This window comes from Spermophilus citellus (genome assembly GCF_964194105.1).
Source record: "Spermophilus citellus genome assembly, chromosome: 18".
Classification (NCBI taxonomy): domain Eukaryota; kingdom Metazoa; phylum Chordata; class Mammalia; order Rodentia; family Sciuridae; genus Spermophilus; species Spermophilus citellus.
This window is the reverse complement of record NC_138200.1, coordinates 40,686,815-40,707,748: the sequence shown is the minus strand read 5'-3', so window position 1 is coordinate 40,707,748 and position 20,934 is coordinate 40,686,815. Positions and strand designations below refer to the sequence as shown.

The following is a 20,934-nucleotide window of genomic DNA, read 5'->3' as shown; positions in this document are numbered from 1 at the left end:
AGACCCAGGGGAGTGGGCCGGGTCGGGTGGCTCCGGGGCGGAGCAGAGCCGCAGGAGACCCGGTGGCCGGCCTCCGTCCTCTCCCTGGGCGGCCTGGCCGCTGGGGAGAGCGTAGGCCTGGCCCGGGGCCCAACCAGTGCTTCGCGACCCGCTGCCGCTGCGGCCATTCCGGTGGGCGGCCTCTCCCGTGCAAGAGAGCGAAGTTGGCAAAGTTTCCCCCAAAGTTTCCCGGTCACTTCTCCAGGCACCGGGAAGGCCTCCGAGGCCCTGGCGGCTGGTAGGGAGCGGCAGCATTTTCCGGGGTGGCTCTGGAGATCCCTGACCCGCGCCTCCTGGGATGGATTCCTGGCCAAATACGAATTCCTCCCGGTGCGATGCCAGGCCACGCACTGGGTCCGTGTGGCTGCTAATAGCGGAGAGAGAGAATGCGAAAGAGAGAGAGAGGGAAAGAGAGAGAGAGGGAGAGAGGGAGAGAGAGGGAAGGAAAAAATATTCTCAGCTCAATTTAAGTCTCATGGAAAGGGCTTACAACTGTAATTAAATCATTAAATTCTTGTCTACGCTTCACAGAGCGGAGAGAAATTAACTTCCCACCAACCTCATTTTCTATTTGAACATGAAATAATGATTTTCTGCCCGTCTAATTACAAAGCCAACATCTGATCAAGCCAGCATCCAGAGGGGATTATCGCATGCACGAGTATTAGACCTCATTACCAGCTTGAGTGCAAAATTATTACATCTTGTAATTGGATGGTGAGATTTATATACAGATCGGCCCGGTTTCTGTAAGATTGTAATTACAAGCTTCGTTGGTTAGCTACTTATCAGAACTTTGCAGGAAAACAAAACAAATGACTGAGGAAAACGAGCATTTCATTAACCTGTAACCCGAGCGCGGGGGGGAGGGAGCGGTGGGAGCGCGCGCCGGCGGCGTCTGCAGGAAGCCGAGGGATAGCCAGCCTGCACTGCCGCCGGGGGACTCCGGGCCTTGGGAAGAAAGGACAGAAGATGGGCCTTGGCTGGGAAACACAGAGCTACAGGGGTTCCCCGCCACCCGGACGCGCGCGCACCGCGGGGCTGGGCGAGGAGGGGGCAGGAAAGGGGCCTTGGTGGCTCCAAGCTTGTGTGCAGTGCGCGGAGCAGCCCCTGAAACTGGTGGGCCTCAGGCCCGGGGTACACGTCGGGCAGCGGCTCCGGTACGCGTCCAGCGCACACTGCTGTGTGCGCCACGAGTGTGCGACTGACACCCTTTCGGTACACCCCCTGCGCCCTGGGCTGTTTTCAAAGAACATCCGCATCGAGTCTCCACAGCGCTTTGTGCGTTAGGAATACTGGAAGAAGGAGAGATGATGGAGAAGCTTCTGCGTGCGGCGAGTTTGTGCGCGCTGTCGTTTCCAAATCAACTTCCCGTGCACCTGCTTTTCTTTGCTTTAGGAGAGTACCACTCTGACCTAATCTCTTGGATTAAAAATCCCTGGAAAATATTCAACTGCCCGTGGACCCACGAGTTGAGTCCGGATTCGGGTTCCACTAGCACGGTCCAGTTGAGGGACCAGCACCACGTCGGGGCTCCTTGGAGATGCTGAATCCCGACTGGGGGGTGGGGTGCGTATTTCAGGGCCTGGCCAAGAACATTCCCAGCTGGAGACCAGGGTAGCCAGGGAGGTGGCTTCTGCTCCCTGGGGCTCCTGGAGAGATGTAATTAAGCAAGGTTCTTGGGTTCTGGTCATGTTGTGAAGGTTCACCCCCTGGGCCGGGGCGGGGCGGGGGGCACCCAGGCGTGGCTGGTTCCTTTTAGCAGTCTGGCCTCTCCGGGTCCTCTTTCCCCACGCAGCTGGGTCATTAACTGGTTAATGCAGAAGGAGCATCTCCGAGGCTCATGATTACTTTTTTTCTTTTCCTTCAGGAAGAATGAATTAAATATCAGGCGTTTCACCCTGGCACTTAACAGTGCAACCCCCGTTCTCCCAGCTCAGAATCTTTCTCGCACCGCCCTCCTGGTCTGGTGCCACCACGCCCTGCAAACTCTAGGATTTCGGGGCTGTGGAACCTCAAGGTCTGCACCTAGAACACACCCTGGGGAATGTTACCCCTGATTTTGCAACCCTAAGATTTTTCATGGGAAGGTGAGCCCAAGATTCCCTATGACATTCTCTGAAAGGTTTAACTGGAAACGAAATCAGGCGCCGGGGAGACATTTCAAGACCACGGAGCTGCCCCTGATGTCGCCTCCTTCGGCAAGGTTCACCTAAAGCCAACACCTAGCATCAGGCAGAGGCAAGGGAAGCAGTTCAGACCCAATTAGGGAAGACACCAGTCCCCCCCCCCCATGGAATCCTAAACCTGGTCGTCCCCGAACTTTCTTTTGTCTTTTCCCTCATTATTCTTGGCGTTGGAATCCACGGAAGTCATCTACCAGTCGGAAGAAAGTGGCAGGAATGGGGGTGGGGTAAGAAGAAACTTTTTATTATGTAACTGAGTCCCCAGAGCGGCAGTGACCAGAGACAGCGGGGACCGAGACCCCCGGATCCCTCCACTCCAGTGGAATTTGGATTCGATTCCTTGATCGATCAGTGCCCGGTGGCAGCTTTCCGCCTTCAAGCTGAGGCTGGCCACTCCAAGGCAGAGTCGCAGCCCCCCCAAGTTGTCCCCGAGGCACGACCGCCTCAGGCCAGGCCCGTGAGTGGGTCGCCGCAGCGGCCTAAGGCACTTAGTCCAGAGCCGCAGCAGTTCCGGGCATTTCAATGCCTTTCTTGACGGTACGCCCCAATCCGTGAAGGTGGGCGCCTGAATACTGATGTTTCAAGTTTGATTTAGGAAATTCTCCACCACACAACCCAAAGTCTTGCCTCCCATCCCCCCACCCCTCCCAGGCGGTGGGAGGATCCTTGCAGAAGGAGAACGGGTTGGCGCAGGAACCTGGGAGCGGGGAAAGGGCTAGTGAAACGAGGAGGGTCTCGACAGACCCCAAAAATGCCAATAGAGAAACTTCTCGAAGTACTCTCTGAAAGTTCTTGGGCCCTCCGACGTCTGGCTCCCAGTTCCTCCCCTCTTCCACTCCTTCTGGCTCCACTGATTCTTCGCGGCTCTCTAAGACCTCCGGAGGGTCCACCCTTTGGCCACCGAGCCCAGCCCGCCATTTCCAACAGGGATTTCGCACCCCGACACCCGGGAGGCGTTAATGTGGCAAATTGCACTGTTTGGTCCTCCCGGGTGGAGGGTGGACCCCCCACCCCCTGGGCAGTGAGATGGCCTTTAATAACGCCTTTAGGACACACTCCCTCACCCCTCGCGCACTCTTCTCCCTCCCTCCCGACCGCTCCGAGGCCGGGAGTCGAAGGGTGCGAGCTGAAAAGGGGCCCTGGGCAAAAAAAAAAAAACCCGGGGATCTCTCTTGGCCCAGGGTCCGTCCCGACCCGGGCCTGTCGCTGCGGCTGGGGGAGAAACGCCGCGGAGCCGGAGGCGGGGAGGGGCGAGCTGACCCAGTCCTAACCCGCGTCCCAGCGCCTCTCGCTCCCCCTCCCGGCGCAGGCAGGAGGGGGCGGGAAGGGACTCGCTGGCCCCGGCTCCCGCCCCGCCCCGCCCCGCGCGCGGTATCCGCGGGGGTGGGCGGCCTCGCCCGTAAGGCGCCCAGGCGATTGGCGACTCGGCGAGGAGACGCCAGGAAAAGTCGAATAAGAGGGCGAGACGTCAGACCCGAGATTTGGGAAAGGGTGAGGGAGGGGGTGGAAGGGCGGGGACGGACACACAGACACGGACGCGGACACACACCCCCGCGCAGCGCCCTGAGTGTCGGCAACTTTAGGCCGCCTTAGACCAGGGCGCAGAAAGGCCAGGAAGGTCGGAGGAGGTGGTGCGCGTGAGCCAGGGGAAGGGTTTAAGAGAAGAGGGAGAGAAGAAAAAGTGAAGGGAACAAAAAAGGGGGGAAAGCAATAGGGAGCCAGGGAAAGAGAAGGAAAAGGAGAGAGTTCCTAGCGTCCAGGACAGCGGAGGAGCGGAAGCGATCCTGGGGGAAGAGGCGCAGCGCGGGGAGGGGAGAGGAAGGGAGAGGAGGGGGAGTGAAAACTAGAGGAGGGCGAAGGAAGCGAGGCGCGACACAGCTCGCGGAGAGGAGGGCAGTGAGGAACGAGGCGCGGGGAGAGGCGGCTCCGGCGGCCAAGAGGAGGGAGCGCGGCGCAGAGAGGAGGGGCTTGCGGCCCCGTAGAAATGTCAATCAGAGCCCGGAGCCCGGGGAATCTCCGCCAATCTGTTCGGACCTGACCTGGCTCCTCGCCGCCGCCGCCGCCGCCGCCGCCGCCGCCGCCGCCGCGGAGCAGATCAATAGGGGAACCCGGAGCGCAGCGCAGAGCGGGAGGTAGCGCGGCCCCAGCTCGGCCCAGCCCCCGATGCGCGCCGGAGCCCGCGGGCGGCGCTGAGCAGGGCGGCCCCGGGGGCCGGGCCCCCTCTCCGTCCGTGCCCCGCGGGCCACCATGTCCTTCCCCCAGCTCGGATACCAGTACATCCGTCCGCTCTACCCGCCCGAGCGCCCGGGAGCTGCAGGCGGCGGCGGCGGCAGCGCGGGGGCCCGGGGAGGACCCGGCTCGGGAGCCTCGGAACTGACCGCCTCTGGGTCCCTATCCAACGTGCTCTCGTCCGTGTACGGGGCGCCCTACGCTGCCGCCGCTGCCGCCGCCGCCGCCGCCCAGGGCTACGGCGCCTTCCTGCCCTATGCCGCGGAGCTGCCCATCTTCCCGCAGCTGGTAAGAGCTGGAGGAACCCGGGAAAGAGGGTTGGAGCTAGGGCGCCGGGCGAGGTGAGCGCGCGGGAGTAGACTACTAGGATCCGGGCCAGGAGGGTGGAGGCGGCGACTGTTGGAGCTCACCCGCGCTCCCTCCGCGCGTGTCCCCTTCCTTTTCCATGTGCGTACAGGGCGCTCAGTATGAGCTGAAGGACAGCCCTGGGGTGCAGCATCCGGCCGCGGCCGCAGCGTTTCCGCACCCGCACCCGGCTTTCTATCCGTATGGCCAGTACCAGTTTGGGGACCCGTCCCGTCCCAAGAACGCCACCCGAGAGAGCACCAGCACGCTCAAGGCCTGGCTCAACGAGCACCGCAAAAACCCCTACCCCACCAAGGGCGAGAAGATCATGCTGGCCATCATCACCAAGATGACCCTCACCCAGGTGTCCACCTGGTTCGCCAATGCGCGCCGGCGTCTCAAGAAGGAGAACAAGATGACTTGGGCGCCCCGCAGTCGCACGGATGAAGAGGGCAACGCTTACGGGAGCGAGAGGGAGGAGGAAGACGAGGAGGAGGACGAGGAAGATGGCAAGCGCGAGCTGGAGCTAGAGGAGGAGGAGCTCGTGGGGGAGGAGGAGGACACGGGGGGCGAGGGCCTGGCAGACGACGACGAAGACGAGGAGATCGATTTGGAGAACTTAGACGGCACGGCTGCCGGGCCTGAGCTGGCCTTGACGGGGACAGCGCGCAGGGACGGTGACCTAGGCCTGGGACACATTTCGGACTCCAAAAATAGCGACTCGGAAGACAGCACCGAGGGCTTGGAGGAGCGTCCGCTGCCAGTCCTGAGTCTGGCCCCAGCGCCACCGCCAGTGACCGGGACTCCACCATCTCCGCCCTCGCCTCCCACCGGCCTAGACCCCTGCGCACCAGCACCGGCTCCCTCCTCGGCCCTGCAGAAGCCCAAAATCTGGTCCCTGGCCGAGACGGCTACGAGCCCGGACAACCCACGCCGCTCGCCTCCTGGCACGGGATGTTCTCCTCCTGGGGCAGCGGTCGCACCCCCGGCTCTACAGCTTTCTCCCGCAGCAGCCGCCGCCGCCGCCGCGGCTCACAGACTGGTCTCGGCGCCACTGGGCAAATTCCCGGCTTGGACCAACCGGCCGTTCCCAGGCCCGCCGCCCGGCCCTCGCCCGCACCCTCTCTCCCTGCTGGGTTCGGCCCCTCAGCACCTGCTGGGACTTCCCGGAGCCGCTGGTCACCCGGCTGCCGCCACCGCCTACGCTAGACCCACGGAGCCCGAGGGCGGAACAGGTGACTGCCGAGCGCTGGGCTCAGCGGGAGGGGGTTCTGGGAGACCCGATCCCGGGATGGACAGGGCTGGGGGGTGGGGGCGCCAGGAGCTTTCCTTTCCGCTCGGCGTCCGGCTCCCACGCTCTGGCGCCTGAACCGAGCCTTCTAAACGCCCTCTTTTTCCCTCTCTTCGCTTCAGATCGCTGTAGTGCCTTGGAAGTGGAGAAAAAGTTACTCAAGACAGCTTTCCAGCCCGTGCCCAGGCGGTAAGAAACCCTGAGCTCGGTGGGGTGGGGAGCCGGCAGGCGGGAGGAGGAAGAAGGCCGAGCCTTACGCACAGCTTATTGCCCCAGGGGGAACCTGGCCGAGAAGTTTTTTAAAAGGGAACAAAATGCACTCCACTATCACTTCTCACGGGCGCAGAAACCGCTGCCAGTTCCAACCCAGGCCCCCGGGTGCGGCCTGCGGATTTAGAGCTGGGAACCCTAAACTGACCGGGCAAACAGGCCCCTAGAACTAGCGGCCTCCCTGTGAGGCCCACTCCTTCCTGACCTTCGGGTCTAGCGCCTTCGGCCTGTCTGTTTAACCCCCAACACGCACACATCTCCGCTGAACACGATAACGCATTAAGACACCTCCCCGGCCCAGGCCCCAGCCCCAGGTAGGGTGTGTCCGCCCTAGGCGACCTCCGAGTCCCTGTATCTCACCTCCTTTGCTCCCACCAACTCTCTTCCAGGCCCCAGAACCACCTGGATGCGGCTCTGGTCTTATCGGCTCTCTCCTCATCCTAGTTTCTTTCTTTTTTTAAAAAAAAATACTTTTTAAATCGTTGTAATAATTGTAAAAACAACAACAACAACAAATCGCTCTGTATAGTTACAACTTGTAAGCATGTCCGTGTATGAATACCTAAAAAGAAAACTAAACAAAAAAAGAAAAAGAAATAAAATCAGTCCCCCTCATCCCTCCCCAAGTCGATTCTGTGCCACCCCACATTAACTGCCATTGTCAGGTTGGTTTGTTCGATTGATTTGGGGAGGGGGGGTGGAGTTTCAGTGAGAATAAGCGTGTCTGACTGTTTTGTATATACAGAAAAATGTACATATGTGTGAACCAAATTGTACAAGAAAGTATCTATTTTTGGCTAAATAAATGAGCTGTTGCCACTTTGACTATACCGGCCCGCCTGCCTCCGGATAGATCTGTTTGGTGGTTCTTTCGGGTTTGGGGGGATTTCCCCCCCAGTTGTTTGGAAAATCTCCCGAATCAGCGGGAAAGGGGAAGGGAGGTGGTTAGAGAACAGCAATGGCGAAGGAGGCGCCAAAGTGGCGGGACTGGGGGTGCGCCGCAGGCGGGGAAGCGGTGGGAGAAGTACCTGGAGCGCCCTAGATCAAGGGCGGAGGAGACAGGTAGGAAACTGGGCAAGTATTCCTACCAGAAGCTGGAACACTGGGTCCAACAACTGGTCCACAGAGCAACCGCGGGGCCTTGGAGCCTTCTCTGGTGACTTAGAAGAAAAACTAAGCGTCTGGACGCGGAGGACTTAGGCTGGGCGGTTCTGGTCACCCCCTGTTCCCATTCTTGGACAGGCACAATCGAGGTTTTCTCAGTCTTACATACAAAGGTTGTGCAAGCTCCGCTTCAAGGCCTCTTTCCAGCCGCCCTGCACCCTTCAGACGCCTCCTTATAAATGCAAAGTTGTGGATTGGCCGTGTGGGGGGGATATGGAGTGCAAGGGGCCAGAGGTACCCAACCTTCCTTCTGAGTGACGGGTGACTTCGATCCAGTTGAGAGTTGGAGGACCGTAGCGATGTCTGTGCGTCTAGACGCTCCAGTGAGATTACCCCAAAATGCCCAGGAAGGGGCAACTTTCTGGGGTCCCAGAGCGGAGTTAGGGGGTCGGGCTGTTGCACCTTTCCAGCCAGGATTCCGGCTGGAGGCGGGTTGGGGGTGGGAACCAGGAAATTTGGGGCTGGAGCTCCCTCTACAGGACAAAAGGGACGCTCTGCGTCTCGCTTCCCTGGCCTCGCCTCTGCAGCCAGGCCAGGCATCGCGCCCCCTCCGCGCCCTATTTTTCCTCTTTCAGTTTGCCAGCCAATCTTGATCACTTTTGACTTGAAGATGTGGGGAACGCTCGAGAGAGGGACGCCTCCGGGTCGGAAGTAGAGACGGCTTGTTTTTACACCCCTCTACCGATGTTAGTAAATAGGCTGGCCAGATGCGGGGTGCAAGACCCGCAGAGCACAGAGCCAGGATGGCATGGGACCATCTTTCGGGTTCCCGAGGAAGCTTAGGAAGACCTCGTACTCCCAAAGCCACCGAACAAGGCACAGAGCAATGTCATCCACCATTGAAGCTCTGCGGGAGCTGGGGCAGTCTGGGGCAGTCTGGCAAGGATCGGTCCATGCCGGCACAGGTGTTTGAGCTGGACACCTGCACCCAGGATGGGACATTTGGGGTGCAGCAGCACCCCAGGGGCAAGGGGGAGGGAGTGTTAGGGTAGTGCCAGCCGCACACAGGGCTTTGACCCTGGCAAAGATGTCCTGCAGCAGGGACTAGCTCCTTCAACCTTTCCCCAGAGGCAGGAGACGCCCCCCACAGTGCTCCCTCTTGTCGTTAAGGTGTTTCTGGAGTTGGGCACATTTCCAGATCACAGGCGCAGACTGGCCACAGAACCCCCAGACATAAAACCCGCTAAGCTGGAAATGGGCAAACTTCAACTTGCCAGGGCTTTGAACCTGAGCTTGGGACCCCAGGACCAGGGCTGCAGCCCCTACTTACTACAATGACAGCCTTTATAAGGCCCACACCTTGCAATCCTCAGCTCCAACCTGACACACTTCATTGGCACACACTGTGCCCCCTTCCCCCGTTTATCTCCTGTGAACCCCTGGGCAGATAATTGAACTCCTTCAGCCCTTATATCCTCATCTGCAAAATGGGAGTCAGGCTACCCGGCAGGGTAGTAATAGTGAAGCTGAGAGAGGAAGTGTCCAGTGCTGATGGGTGGTAGGTGGGTAATTCCAGAATCTTCCAGAATCTGAGACTCCACTCCTCAGACACCTGCAATATTCTGCCCACCCCACCCATTGGTCACGGAAGTGTCTTCCTTCAGGCAAGCTCAGCTCTACCCAGGGATAAAGGACACTTCCCCAGGCAGGGGCCCATCGGGGCAGGGAGAGAGGCTATGACAGAAGTCAGGCAGCTTCTCCATTTTGAATATCCAAGGAAGGAAAACTGGGTATGTTCCAAGGAAGGTGAGCATGGAGAGGCTGGACAGAGCTTGACGAGATCTGGTGATAGGTCCCTGGGGCTTGCTCTAGTGAAGACCCTGGAGTTTGGTCAACTTGTCCGATCATCACGTTGCAGGGACAATGGTCCTTGGATAAAACCAATTTTATCCACACTGCAAAAGCAGTAAATGCACATGTGTGGGGGAGAGTGGGCATACACCTGGAGGAGTCCCTGTGGTGTGTGTGTGTGCTTCCCTTAGTCCATAGAACACTTGGGCCCTTCAAGTGGCCACAAACCGACCCCAATAAGATAAACTAATCAGAACAGATTATCATAGTTTCCAACAAGACAAAGAAGAGGAGATGGCTCCCCTTTGCAGCTCTTGTATTTCACCGGGGAGCCAGCTCTCATTTCTTTCCTTCCCCAGACCTCTCCCTCAGCCCACCTCATTCCCTCCTCCCAGGATCCCAGGAACAACTGCCTCCATCCCTTATTGTTGGAGGGAAGGAGGGAGGGAGAGAGAGAGAGAGAGAGAGAGAGAGAGAGAGAGAGAGAGAATGAATATGAGAATATGGGTATCTCATCCCTGGTCTGATTAAGCTTCAATTAGAAATAAAATATGTCAATCACCTGCCAGGAAGGGGTTTCTGCTGTCGGGGTTGGTTATGCAAAGCACTCCAAGGTGTGTGGGATAATCAGTTAGGTCAGAGGAAGGAATGTGTGGCAGGGCTTCCCTCATTATTTGCATGGAGCTGGGTGGGGGTGGTGGGGAGGATTGCATCACAAGGACAGGAAGCCAGAGAATAAAATTATCTCCCTAAGTGATCGTCCACCTCTGGGACCAGATGTTAATGGTTTTCAATTGAATTTCTTTTCAGGGGAATATAGGGAGGAAAAAGCAAGGTCCAACCAAAAAGAGATAAGAAAGGAAGGGGTGCTAGAGTCTTGACAACTCACCCATCCCAGGTGGGAGAAGAGGACAGGGCGCTGAGTATTAGGATGGTTTTCTCTGGGCCCCTAGAGGGCAGGCAGGCCCAGAGACTCCACTCTCCAAGGCCTGCCTGGGTTTGCAGAGTTAGCCAGAGCAATTGAATGCTTGAGTAGAAACTGGATGTCAGATATCTTCTGGTTTGGGTTCATTGGGAGTTTCTTTCAAGACCTTGCTTTTTTATCCTTCTAGAAATAGCCTGTCTGTCCTAGAATTTCTTTTTGCATATACTCGCTCAGCCCTATCCAGTCAAAATGGGCGATTGCAGCTATGTAAAAATTGTGTCTGTGTTTGGAGCTAACCCTTCAAAGGGGGTCCTAAATCGCCTACTCTAGGCCCCACTGTAAACATTTGGAAAAATGAAGGGTTGGATTAGACAACTCAACCCCAACAGTGTCCAGAATTAGGCATAAAGAAAAGAAGAATGAATCCAAAGATAAATATGGGGCAAGGGGGTCCCATATGTTCACTGGATACTGCCTCCTGATCCTAACTATCCACTGTCACCTGACTCAGCCAGCCAACCTGACCACATTAAAAATGTCCACCTTTGTGTGACCAGCCTGGCTTTGATGTAGCTGTTGCTCCTCTCTGAAGAGGCCCCAGTCTTTCTATAGGCCACCTCCACTGTGGATGGAAAATCTCCATAAACACATCCCTGCTGAGGCAGGACACAGCTGGAAGAGGCATTATGAGCAGAACAGTTTCCTTAACCAGGCAATTTTGTCTCCTCTCCCACCCTGGGGACAGTTGACAATGTCTGAGGTGACTAGGATGGGGTTGCTAGTGGAATCTCAGGAGCAGAGGCCAGGGATGCTGCTAAAGGCCCTATAAGGTGCAAGACAATCCTCCAACACAGTGAATCAGCACCCTGGATGCACCCATTCTTACCTGATCTCCTAAGCCATTCAGGTCAGGCCTAGTTGGTACTTGAAATACAGAATTACCTGGTCCAAACTGTCAGTGGTGCTGGAAGCACAGTGAGTTGTGGGGGGAGAGGTATCTGGGGCCTGCACGACAAGTCTATTCTCCCCAGAAACCGCAGCTGTATTGAGAGAAACACTAAAACTAAGTAGAATGGTTTCGTTCTCTAAAAACTTTTGGCCCTGGTATGGGCGGGGGGGGGGGGGTAGTGGTGGGGGGTTGGGGGTGGGGGCACAGCAAACAGGAAACTGGGAGCTTGGGAAAAAGTAAGAGTGAATCTCAATCCGCGGGTGGACCTGGAACCTTCTCTGGTCAGCAGTGAAAGGGAGGGAGTCAGCCCGCAGAAGGACGTCCGTCTGTCTGCAAAGCTGAGACCTTTCTCCCTGGGATATTGCTGTCAGAAGCAGGTTACAGGAAGCTTCTTACAGATGAAAGCTTAAGTCTGTGGTTTTTCTCCTCCTAACAGCTGCCACCCCTCAGAGGCTGCTGTGTCCTCTCTGCACATAAATGGCACTATTTATTTACTTGCTTATTTTACCTAGGGGAGAGGGGGGGTACCTAACAGGCAGCAGGAGGGAGACAAAGGCAGGTTAGGGCTGACTGGGGGCTGGCCTGGCTGGGCCGGCTGTGACGTCATGGCTTTGTGTGGGTGGGGAGCCCCACATTCTCTCACTGCTAGGCGGCTAACAAGTGGGCCCACAGCCCTGGGGCCTTTGGAGAGCACTCATCTGGCAGATTGCGCCTCTCTCAGCCACTCAGATTTATTTTGCCAAAGTTACAGGGCAATTATGGAAATGCGCCCTTTGAAGCCAGGCTGATTTCTCTTTATTTTCTTCTCCCTGACAAAGCAGAGCTTCCCAGCCTCTGGTGGGCCCCTCTCTCTCTGTGTGTCTCTCTCCCTCCCTCTCTTTAATAATTCTTAAGAGTTTCCAGGGGTAATGGGGAAAAATCTTTTTAAAGGTGGTAGGAGTGTGTGTGGATAATGTTAATATTCTTTTAATATTTTTGAAGTGGGATTCTGATGGCCAGGAGAAGAGAAATGGATTAGTGACAGCAAGAGGCAGATGTCTCCTGCGGGGGATGGAGGGTCCCCACCAGCCTCACCACAGCACGCTGGGTGAGGCCCACCGAGGCTGGCAGGACGACGGGCTGGTAACAGGCTGGCCCAGCTGCCTGGGCCCCTGCCATGGTGGCGCCACAGATTGTTGCCTTAGCTCACACCTGGGAGGAAGAGGCCAGTTCACCAGAGCCATGTCCTGGGCCTTGTCCATTATTTACCAAAGTAGCATGGAATCTGGAGGCTCCATGTGAACGTCTCTCTCTCTCCTCCCACCCTGCTCTGTTTGACCGCTGGGGTGTTGAGAAAAAGTGTCTGGAGCCAGATGGTGTCACCGTGGGCCCTGTTCAGGTCCGTGGAGGGGAGGTCAGCAGCCTGGATTGCTTGGTGTCTGGGCCTCGGTTTCCGTTTTTTAAAGTTTTTTTTTTTTTTGTCCATATTTTCATTTCCTCCTTCCTTCCTGTCCTAGGAGTTTGGCTCATTCCCGTGGACAAACACCAGTGGGAAGTCTTGTCACCTCAGGAGCCCACACCAGCCTCAGTCGCCCGTGCAGAGGGGAGGCCGTTCCAGCCCTTACTCCCTTGCCCTCTTGAAAACATAAAGTGAAATAAAATGGAGTTAAGGAAGTGTTTATGACATGACAGGCCCCATGCCAAGCCCTTCCCATCCATTTTATTCAATATGCATGGCCTCCTCTGGGAAGAAGCCATATTATTCCATTTTGCAGGTGATAAAACTAAGGCTGGGGAAGGGAGCGGAGGGAATAGAGGGTGTGGAGAAATTTCTAGAAACACACACAAAAAAAACAATTAGAAAGGAATAAAAAAAAATCAAAGCAAAACGTTCTATATGGTACACCACCATCTGAATTACAGCATTACAGCACGTGAGTGTGTGTGTGTGTGTGTGTGTGTGTGATGCTGGGATCAGACCCAGGGCCTCACCCACACTGGGCAAGTCCTCTACCACTGATCTACAACCCCATCCCTCCATTTGGATTAAAAATGGGAATGTGAATTTATTTGTGCAAGAAACCAATAAGAATGGTTATGTCAGGGAAAGGACCTAGTGACTTGTTGGGATCAAGGTGGGAGGAATATTTTTCAGTATATAATCCTTTGCTCCTTTTGATCATGTATTGTTAGCCCTTCAAAAACCCCTTGTTTGGGGGCTGGGGTTGTGGCTCAGTGGTAGAGCACGTGCCTGGCACATGTGAGACGCTGGGTTTGATCCTCAGCACCACATAAAAATAAATAAAATAAAGGTATTACATCCATCTACAACTAAAAAAAAACACTGTTGGTTTTTAAATAACATGTTTGTTTGTTTTCAAATGCATTTGTGGGAAGAGAGAGTCAGGCACCAACTTCTCTGGCTTTCACAGAGGAGTTAAAATGATGCTTTCGTTGGGCACCTACAGATACCCGTCAAGCACAGTATCTGCAGGACCAGGCTTGTCAGGTGTGGTGGTCCAGGGAGCAGGTCCTGGAATCAGATGGCCTTGGTCCAAACCCAGGTTGCATTACTCCCTGTGTGACCTTGGATGCTAACTGTATCTCTCTGAGCTTTGCTCCCTCCTAATGCAGGAAGAGTAATTAGATTATTTCCCTCATGGGCCATTGAGAGAATTATGCAAGTTCATTCATGCTCTCAGGAATGTATCACGCATGATGATTTGCCTGGTGCATAATGATAACCTAATAAATTATAATCGTTATTTTTATTAATTAGAACAACCACCTTAAGCAATAAGCATTATTGCCCCCATTTTATAGATAAGTAAGTCCCTTCTTGGCCACTAGTTCAACATGGCCAATAAATGGTAGAGCCAGCCTCTGACTCAGGCTTTCTGATGGCAGAACACACACCCAGGCCTTCACTGGCACTAGACTGGACCACTGTTTTGTGCCTCTGGTGCTGAAGTAGGCAGCCCTGGGGCTGCCATTCAACTTTGTTCCACGCCCCCACCCCATACCTGACCTGCCTTAGGCTCATGGGTCTGACACTCTTGGGTGGGCCAGGATGGGGTGCAGCTCCAGCACCCAGTCTCACTAGATCCCATCCATTTCCACTGTGGAAGACAAGGTGGAAGGGCATCCGAGTGGCTGTACCAGAGGAACCTTCTGGTTCATTACGTTTTTAAGTAGGACAGGATAAGGATCTCTGTTCACAGCTTTAATTCCTTCTCATCTTCAGTCCTGGTGAAGGGGGTTCCAATGTACATACACATCATATTTTTGCAGTAGGAGGCCATTCATATTAGCAGGAGAAATGCTTGTCCTCCTAGATCTTTGCTACTCAATGTGTGGTCCCTGGACAAGCAGCATCAGCATCAACCCAGGGGCTTGTTAAAAAGAGATGCCCAGGATCCTTCCCACATCAATGGGGTCAGAATCTGCATGTCCCTAGAAATGTCTGGGTGGCATGAGTGCATATTGAAGTATGGGGCAAGCTGGTCTAAAGGTTCCCCAGTAAAACATGTGCACCCCTCCCCAGGACCAGAGCTATCTCTGAGACTTGGGGCTCCATAGGAGATGCAGGATGGAGCTGGGGATGCCAGGATGATGCTGGGGTGGGGAGGTGAGGAAGACGGAGGAAGGAGGGAGGTCAAGAGGAAGAAGGTACCAAGCACCAACCAAGGCAGATTACTCCGGAACCAAAGATGTGCCCTGTCTCCTTCTCCACATTTTAAACATGTCTGTGAGTAACACTGGGTTCCTGGTGTCCACAGCCTCTACCCACATGTCCTCCTAGATATTTCACAGCATAGCAACAGGGGAGATTAAGTAGAAAAATTTAGGGTTTTATTAATAGCAACGGATTTTTTTTCCTGCTTTAGGGATCACATGTGATCCCTACAAAACTCAGGTATATCTCATGAAGAGGAAGAAAAAAAGAGATTGAAGGAGAAGAAGGCAAGAAGAAAGGAAGGAAGGGACAGAGAGTGGCTGGCCCTTTGGGATGGACACAAAATTGGACCCCAAAGAGATGAATGAGACTATCTCATTCACTTCTCCTTCTCCTTCTCCTTCTCCTCCTCCTCCTACTAGGAATGAACCCAAGGATGCTTTACCATTAAGATACATTCCCAGTTCTTCTTATTCTTTACTTTGAGGGTCTTGCAAAACTGCCAAGATTGGCCTTGAGCTTGCGATCTTCCTGCTTCAGCGGAGTTGCTAGGATTACAGGTGTGGGCCACCAGGCCGCTATTCATCAGACAATATTTATCACTCAAGGAAACAATGTGAGCCTCCCTCCTGGAGGTTCCAGTCTACTTTAAACAAATGATTTAACAATAATGATGTGTTACATTTGTTGGCCTATGATACAAACAAGATGCGATAATCATACATGATAAAGGCGAACCTCACCTAGCCTGGAGTGGGAGGGGCAGTGGTATAGATAGAATAATATATTCATGTGCCTGGCTCCTGAGACAGTCTGTAGCACAGAGGGAAATAGGTGGGTCCCAGGCCTTTTCCAATCAGGTAGCCACTAACCACACTTGGCTACTGAGCCCCTGACCAGTGAGTGACCAGTCCTAAGTGAGAAGTGATGTAAATGCAAAATACATTCTGATTCAAAGACATGGTGTATTGAAAGAGAACTTGAAGAATCCCGATAGTTTCGATTAACATATTGAAATAATATTTTGGGCACATCAGGTTAAATAAGATATATTATTAAAATCAATTTTAACTGTTCCTTTATACTTTTTAAATATGGCTATTTGGAATTTTTGGCACATGTGACTCATACTGCATTTCTACTGGGCAGCACTGCCTCCAGGAGACTGAGATGCTAGGAGTCTGAATCTAGCACAACTGCCCAGCTAAGGCACCTTAAGCAAAGAGCCCAGCTGCTCTGAGCCTCAGTATCTTCCTCTATTAATAATGACATCTGGGATTTATTGAGCATGTTGTATATGCAGAGCCCGAGTATCAATCCATTCAGTCTTCTTGAGGCCCTATGAGGTAGATACTGCTGTGCTTACCATTTTGCCAATGGGAAACTGAGGTTCAGAGAGATGTGACTCACCCAAACCCACATCCCCAGAAAGTGGGGGTAGACAGGATTTAACACAGGTCACCTGGCTCCAGAGCCTCTATTACAAAATCACAGAGCTGCCGTGAAGGCGGCAGTGGTACCTTCTCCCCAGGATTGCTATGATGCGCTTACCGCTTCACGTCACTGTAACAAACAAGAACCATTAAGAACCTATATTAAGAATCAACTTATAAAGAGAAAAGGTTTATGTTGTCTAAGAGTCTGGGAGGTTTCAGTCCATGGTCAGCTGCTCCATTGCTTCAAGGCCTATGGAGAAACAGCTCATCATGGCGAGAAGTGCAGGGCAGACCAAAACCACACACCTCATGACCAGGATATGAAAGAGCAAGAAGAAGGGGCTGGAGTCCCAGCGTCCCCTTCAGAGGACCTGAGGACATCCCACTAGGCCCCCTCCTTAAAGGTTCCACACTTTCCACTGGCGTCACTCTTGGGAATAAACCTTTAACACAAGGCCTTTGAGGGGCATTTAAAATCTAAACTGTAGCATATGGAGAATTTTCCCAGAGGGAGTAATGTAGGAAAAACCCTTATGAGAGCACCCGGGCCACATAAGTGCTCAGTGATAAGAGTTGACAACAAAGAAGTTGTAATCAAAAATAATATAACAATAATCAGCTGATGGTCTGCTCTGACACAAGAGTCACACATTGAGATGCCATAGTAATTATCTATTGCCACATAACAAATTATCCCCAAACCTAGGGGCATCAAACAATAGTTACTGTCTCACAGTTTCTGTGCATCAGAAATTCAAGGTACAGGCTTCACTGGGCCTGGAGCGTCTCCTTCCAAGACGGCTCACTCACACAGCTGTGCCCACAACATGGACCTCTTCACACAGCTGCTTGAGCATCCTTACAGCATGGCAGCCACCGCCCCCAGAGCAAGAGACTCAAAAGAGAAGCCACATGTCTCTTATGACCTACCTTTGGAGTCTCACTTCATCATTTCTGCAATATCCTACTGCAGTCACACACGTCAACCCTCTTCAACATGGGAGCAGACTACACAAGGGCACTAAGGAGGAGGGGTTGGGGGCCACCTTGGAGGCTGGCTGCTATGACCACTGGCACATCTGTGAGACTTAAAGCCCCTGTGTTTCCTCTCTAAGAAAACATGCTCCTGAAGTCCTGAGAGTCTGGGTACCTGGATGCACAGGACAGAAACCTTGTTTTAACCCACTTAATCCTCACTGAGATCTTATAAGGTAGGTACTGAAAATAAAGCAGAAAGCAACCCAGGGATTTGAAAGTGTCAGTGCTTTCTCACTCATTCCGACTTCTGCTTCAGTGCTGGGCTCCTCCTCTCAAAACAGTTGCCATGAACTTTGATGACTTAGAGATGGTCATCAGAAGAGGAAGAAATGATTTCTCTTTCAGAGCTTCAGGTGTTAACTCCCTGGGAAGTCCTCTGATTGGTTCAGCTTGGGTCATGTGTTCACTGCTGGGCCCATCACTGTGGCCAGGGTGTGTGGCAGCCGGAGGCATTTCCTTGGAGGAAGTAAGGGTGCTGAGCCCCTAAATCCATGATGGGCTGTGATAGATGCATGAATGTCTACTAGACAGGTACAAGAGGAAAACATGGAGGAACATGCATGTACAGGAGGGGTGAAGGAAGATCTGTGGAGAGATTTGGAGGCAGGTGAGAACAGAGAGTAATCATGGACTGGGGTGTAGCTCATTGGTAGAGCTCTGGCCTAGCATGTCCAAGGTCCTGGGTTTGATCCCCAGCAGCAGCAACAACAACAACAACACACACACACACACACACACACACATGAGCATGTTCAGTCATTTCACCAGAGGCCAGTCTTGCAGGGCTAGTGACTAAGCAAAGACTGAAATCAAAGGCTCTCAACCTCTCTGCCCTTCCTCAGCCTCCCACAGGGCCCTTTAGTCTCTATCGGGTCACACATTGGGGTGGGTATGGGACATGGCACTACTTCTCCAGCTTTCCCACCTGCCTATTCCAAGGAAAGAGGTGGGCCAAAGAACTTCATAACCAGAAGAATCTGAGGTCAGACCTGAAGTCGCCCTCCACGGGAGGGAAAGTTCTCCTGTGCCTCACTTTTTATCTTAAATATATAGGAATTTGTACTTCCCTCCATGTTTTCCTACTTGCCTTGTTATAAAGGTAGTTTTTCCCTGTAAAGATCTTCAGAGAAGATGAGTAACTCATGGCCCTATTTATCCTGTGACCTTGAGACCTGCTAGGACACTGTTTTCCACAGAGCTCTTGGTGCACAGACCCCATGGTCACATGCGGTTGGCAGACCTTGGTCCCCAAAGGAGGTGGCAGAGAGCCCAAGTGTTAGAGTGGGGGAGACTCCTGAGGGACCCGTTCTTTGCTTAAAGTCACCAGAACTTTAGAGTTTGACATTTCCCCTTCTCATTGTCCCTCCATCTCACTTCCCCTTTTACACTTGAACCTGAGGTGGCAGATGGACCCTGGGGCTGGGGACTCTCTTGACACTGGGTGCATCTCAGGGCCAAGTATTGGCAAGCACTCCATAGATATTCACCAAATGCATTGTTGTTTTGGAATTCAGTAAGATCAGAGTTTTCCTAAAGTATCTTCTAGGTCTTATAAAATAGTTTTATAAAATAAGAACCATTAAACACTAGAAATATAACTTTATAAAAAGATGTTGATAATTACCAAATGCCACAACTGTTTACATAAAATGATCAAATGGAGTAATTATAAGTGAGTTGCCCTGTGCTCAGTTTTGCCAAGTGACAGGGATGTGTCTTCACGTTTTCATTGTCTGAGGTCAGCAGCAGAGCATGGTGTGAAGGCAGCCGCTGCTCTATTTCTAGTTGTCTTGTGATCTCCCCCTCCACACCTGAGTATACCCTCAGCTCCTCCGGACTCCCACCCCAATACTGAAGCATGCTGGGAACGGTTCACGAGGTCAGCGGGTGAGGTTGGAGCTAGGGGGTTGTGTCACAGGCTCATGCTGATTTTCCTAAGATGTGGTCCACGTAGCAGTCAGACCAGGAGGTCTCCACGGCAGGATCCGTCCTCCCAGCAGGGGCCCTGACCTTTGTGTCCTGGAATACAGCAGAAGAACAGGATGATATGGCCCAGCTGGAAATAGAACCTGGGAAGAGGCCACAGACTCTGCCACTTGCTCCACAGCACGCAGAAGAGCCCGTGCCAAAAAAATACAATCATCCAGAAATGTGGAACCAAGACACTGCAGGAGAGAGGACCTGAGCAGAGAGGGTGAGGGACAGAGGGGACAGAAGGGCTGGCAGTGGTAGAGCCAGTTTCTGATGGAGGGCCAAAGCCTCTCTCGATGGCCTGGTCAGCTGCCAATGGGGAATAGGAGGTGCCGGGCACCAGCACAGACTGTCTGCAAACCAGAGGCTTCCAGGGGAGTTGTCTTGACTGTTCAGCCTTCCTGGGAAAGAGAGGCCCCTGCAAAACTGTGGGCGGCCAAACTCATTCTGCAGAGGAGGCACCCACCCAGTCTTCTCTTGACACTCTGTGTGTCAAACCTCTTAATCTCCTTGGTCCTCACAGAGGACATTGACAATAGGAGCAAAAGATGGGTGAGAACTGGCCTGTGGGGAACCATGTTGGATATTCTTCTTGCAGCCTCTGAGATCGTTGGCTCTGGGCTTTTGTGCAACTGCTAAGCCCATTTTGGGTCACCATCTAATTTCCAGTCCCCTCTCTGGGTCAGTTATTAGAGAAAACCTGCCGTTTCTCCTTGCTCTAGAAATGCCCTGGAGGTACAAGACATGGTCATTAGTGACAAGTTTGGGACATCTCTGAATTGATATCAGTACCTCTAACCCTGAGAATGGGCATAACACACACCGATGTTGTGTTGGTGCAGCATTTGAAATATTGGACAACCTCGACCTCCTTAGCCTCAGAACTGGCCGGGTTCTTAGGTCTCTTGCTATATCAGGCACTGAAGGTCAATTTGAGATGTGGAAATATCCAGGAGGTCCCAGGGAAGGGCCAGAGAGGAGAGGACGCTTGATTTCAGGGCAGCACAATTTACCAGTGGGCATGGAACTGTTTCTATATTCTAGAAACAGAAACAGCTAGATGTCTACGAACCAAGGAATGAAACCAGACCCCTTCCTCACACCATATACAGAAAATTAAAGTCTTTATTGGCTTAACTAACAGAACTAAAATTATAAAAATCTTAGAATACAGATATAAATCTTTGTAGTCTTAGGCCAAGTAAAGCCTTAGTCATGGTATGAAAAACACACACCCTTTGGATAGGGCAAAGGGGAGGGAGGGAAAGGGAGGGGGCTTGGTGGAATAAGATGGACATCATTTCCCTAGGTACATGTATGAAGACACGAATGGTGTGACTCTACTTTGTGTACAACCAGAGAAATGAAAAATTGTGCTCCATATGTGTACTACAAACTGAAATGCATTCTGCAGTCACACATAACAAATTAGAACAAATTAATTAATTAATTTTTAAAAAACACACACACAAAAAAAAAAGAAAAGAGGAACATCAAAATGTAAAACTTACATACTATGAAGGATATCATCAAGAAAGTAAAAAGATAACCAATAAACAGAAGAGAATATTTGCAAAGTATATATCTGAAAAGAGAATTGTATACACTGCATATACAAAGAACAATTGCAACTAGTAAATGAGTA

The 20,934-nt window shown here is 52.9% G+C and overlaps 1 protein-coding gene across 1 annotated transcript; it reads left to right on the top strand.

The window, feature by feature from the left end:
* The first annotated feature begins 3,746 nt into the window (after window positions 1-3,746).
* Window positions 3,747-7,184, top strand: IRX3 (iroquois homeobox 3). The gene is made up of 4 exons (XM_081274863.1): window positions 3,747-4,742; window positions 4,912-6,034; window positions 6,213-6,279; window positions 6,750-7,184. Exons 1-4 carry the CDS (start codon window positions 4,473-4,475, stop codon window positions 6,802-6,804), a joined length of 1,515 nt encoding a protein of 504 aa, XP_081130989.1. The 5' UTR covers window positions 3,747-4,472; the 3' UTR covers window positions 6,805-7,184.
* The last annotated feature ends 13,750 nt before the right edge of the window (window positions 7,185-20,934 follow it).

Bases quoted from the DNA above. Each gene is read 5' to 3' on its own strand.
- IRX3 (XM_081274863.1), top strand. From the start codon at position 4,473: ATGTCCTTCCCCCAGCTCGGATACCAGTACATCCGTCCGCTCTACCCG. The intron at 4,743-4,911 runs GTAAGAGCTGGA...ATGTGCGTACAG, and splicing joins TGCCCATCTTCCCGCAGCTG to GGCGCTCAGTATGAGCTGAA. The intron at 6,280-6,749 runs GTAAGAAACCCT...ACTCTCTTCCAG, and splicing joins TTCCAGCCCGTGCCCAGGCG to GCCCCAGAACCACCTGGATG.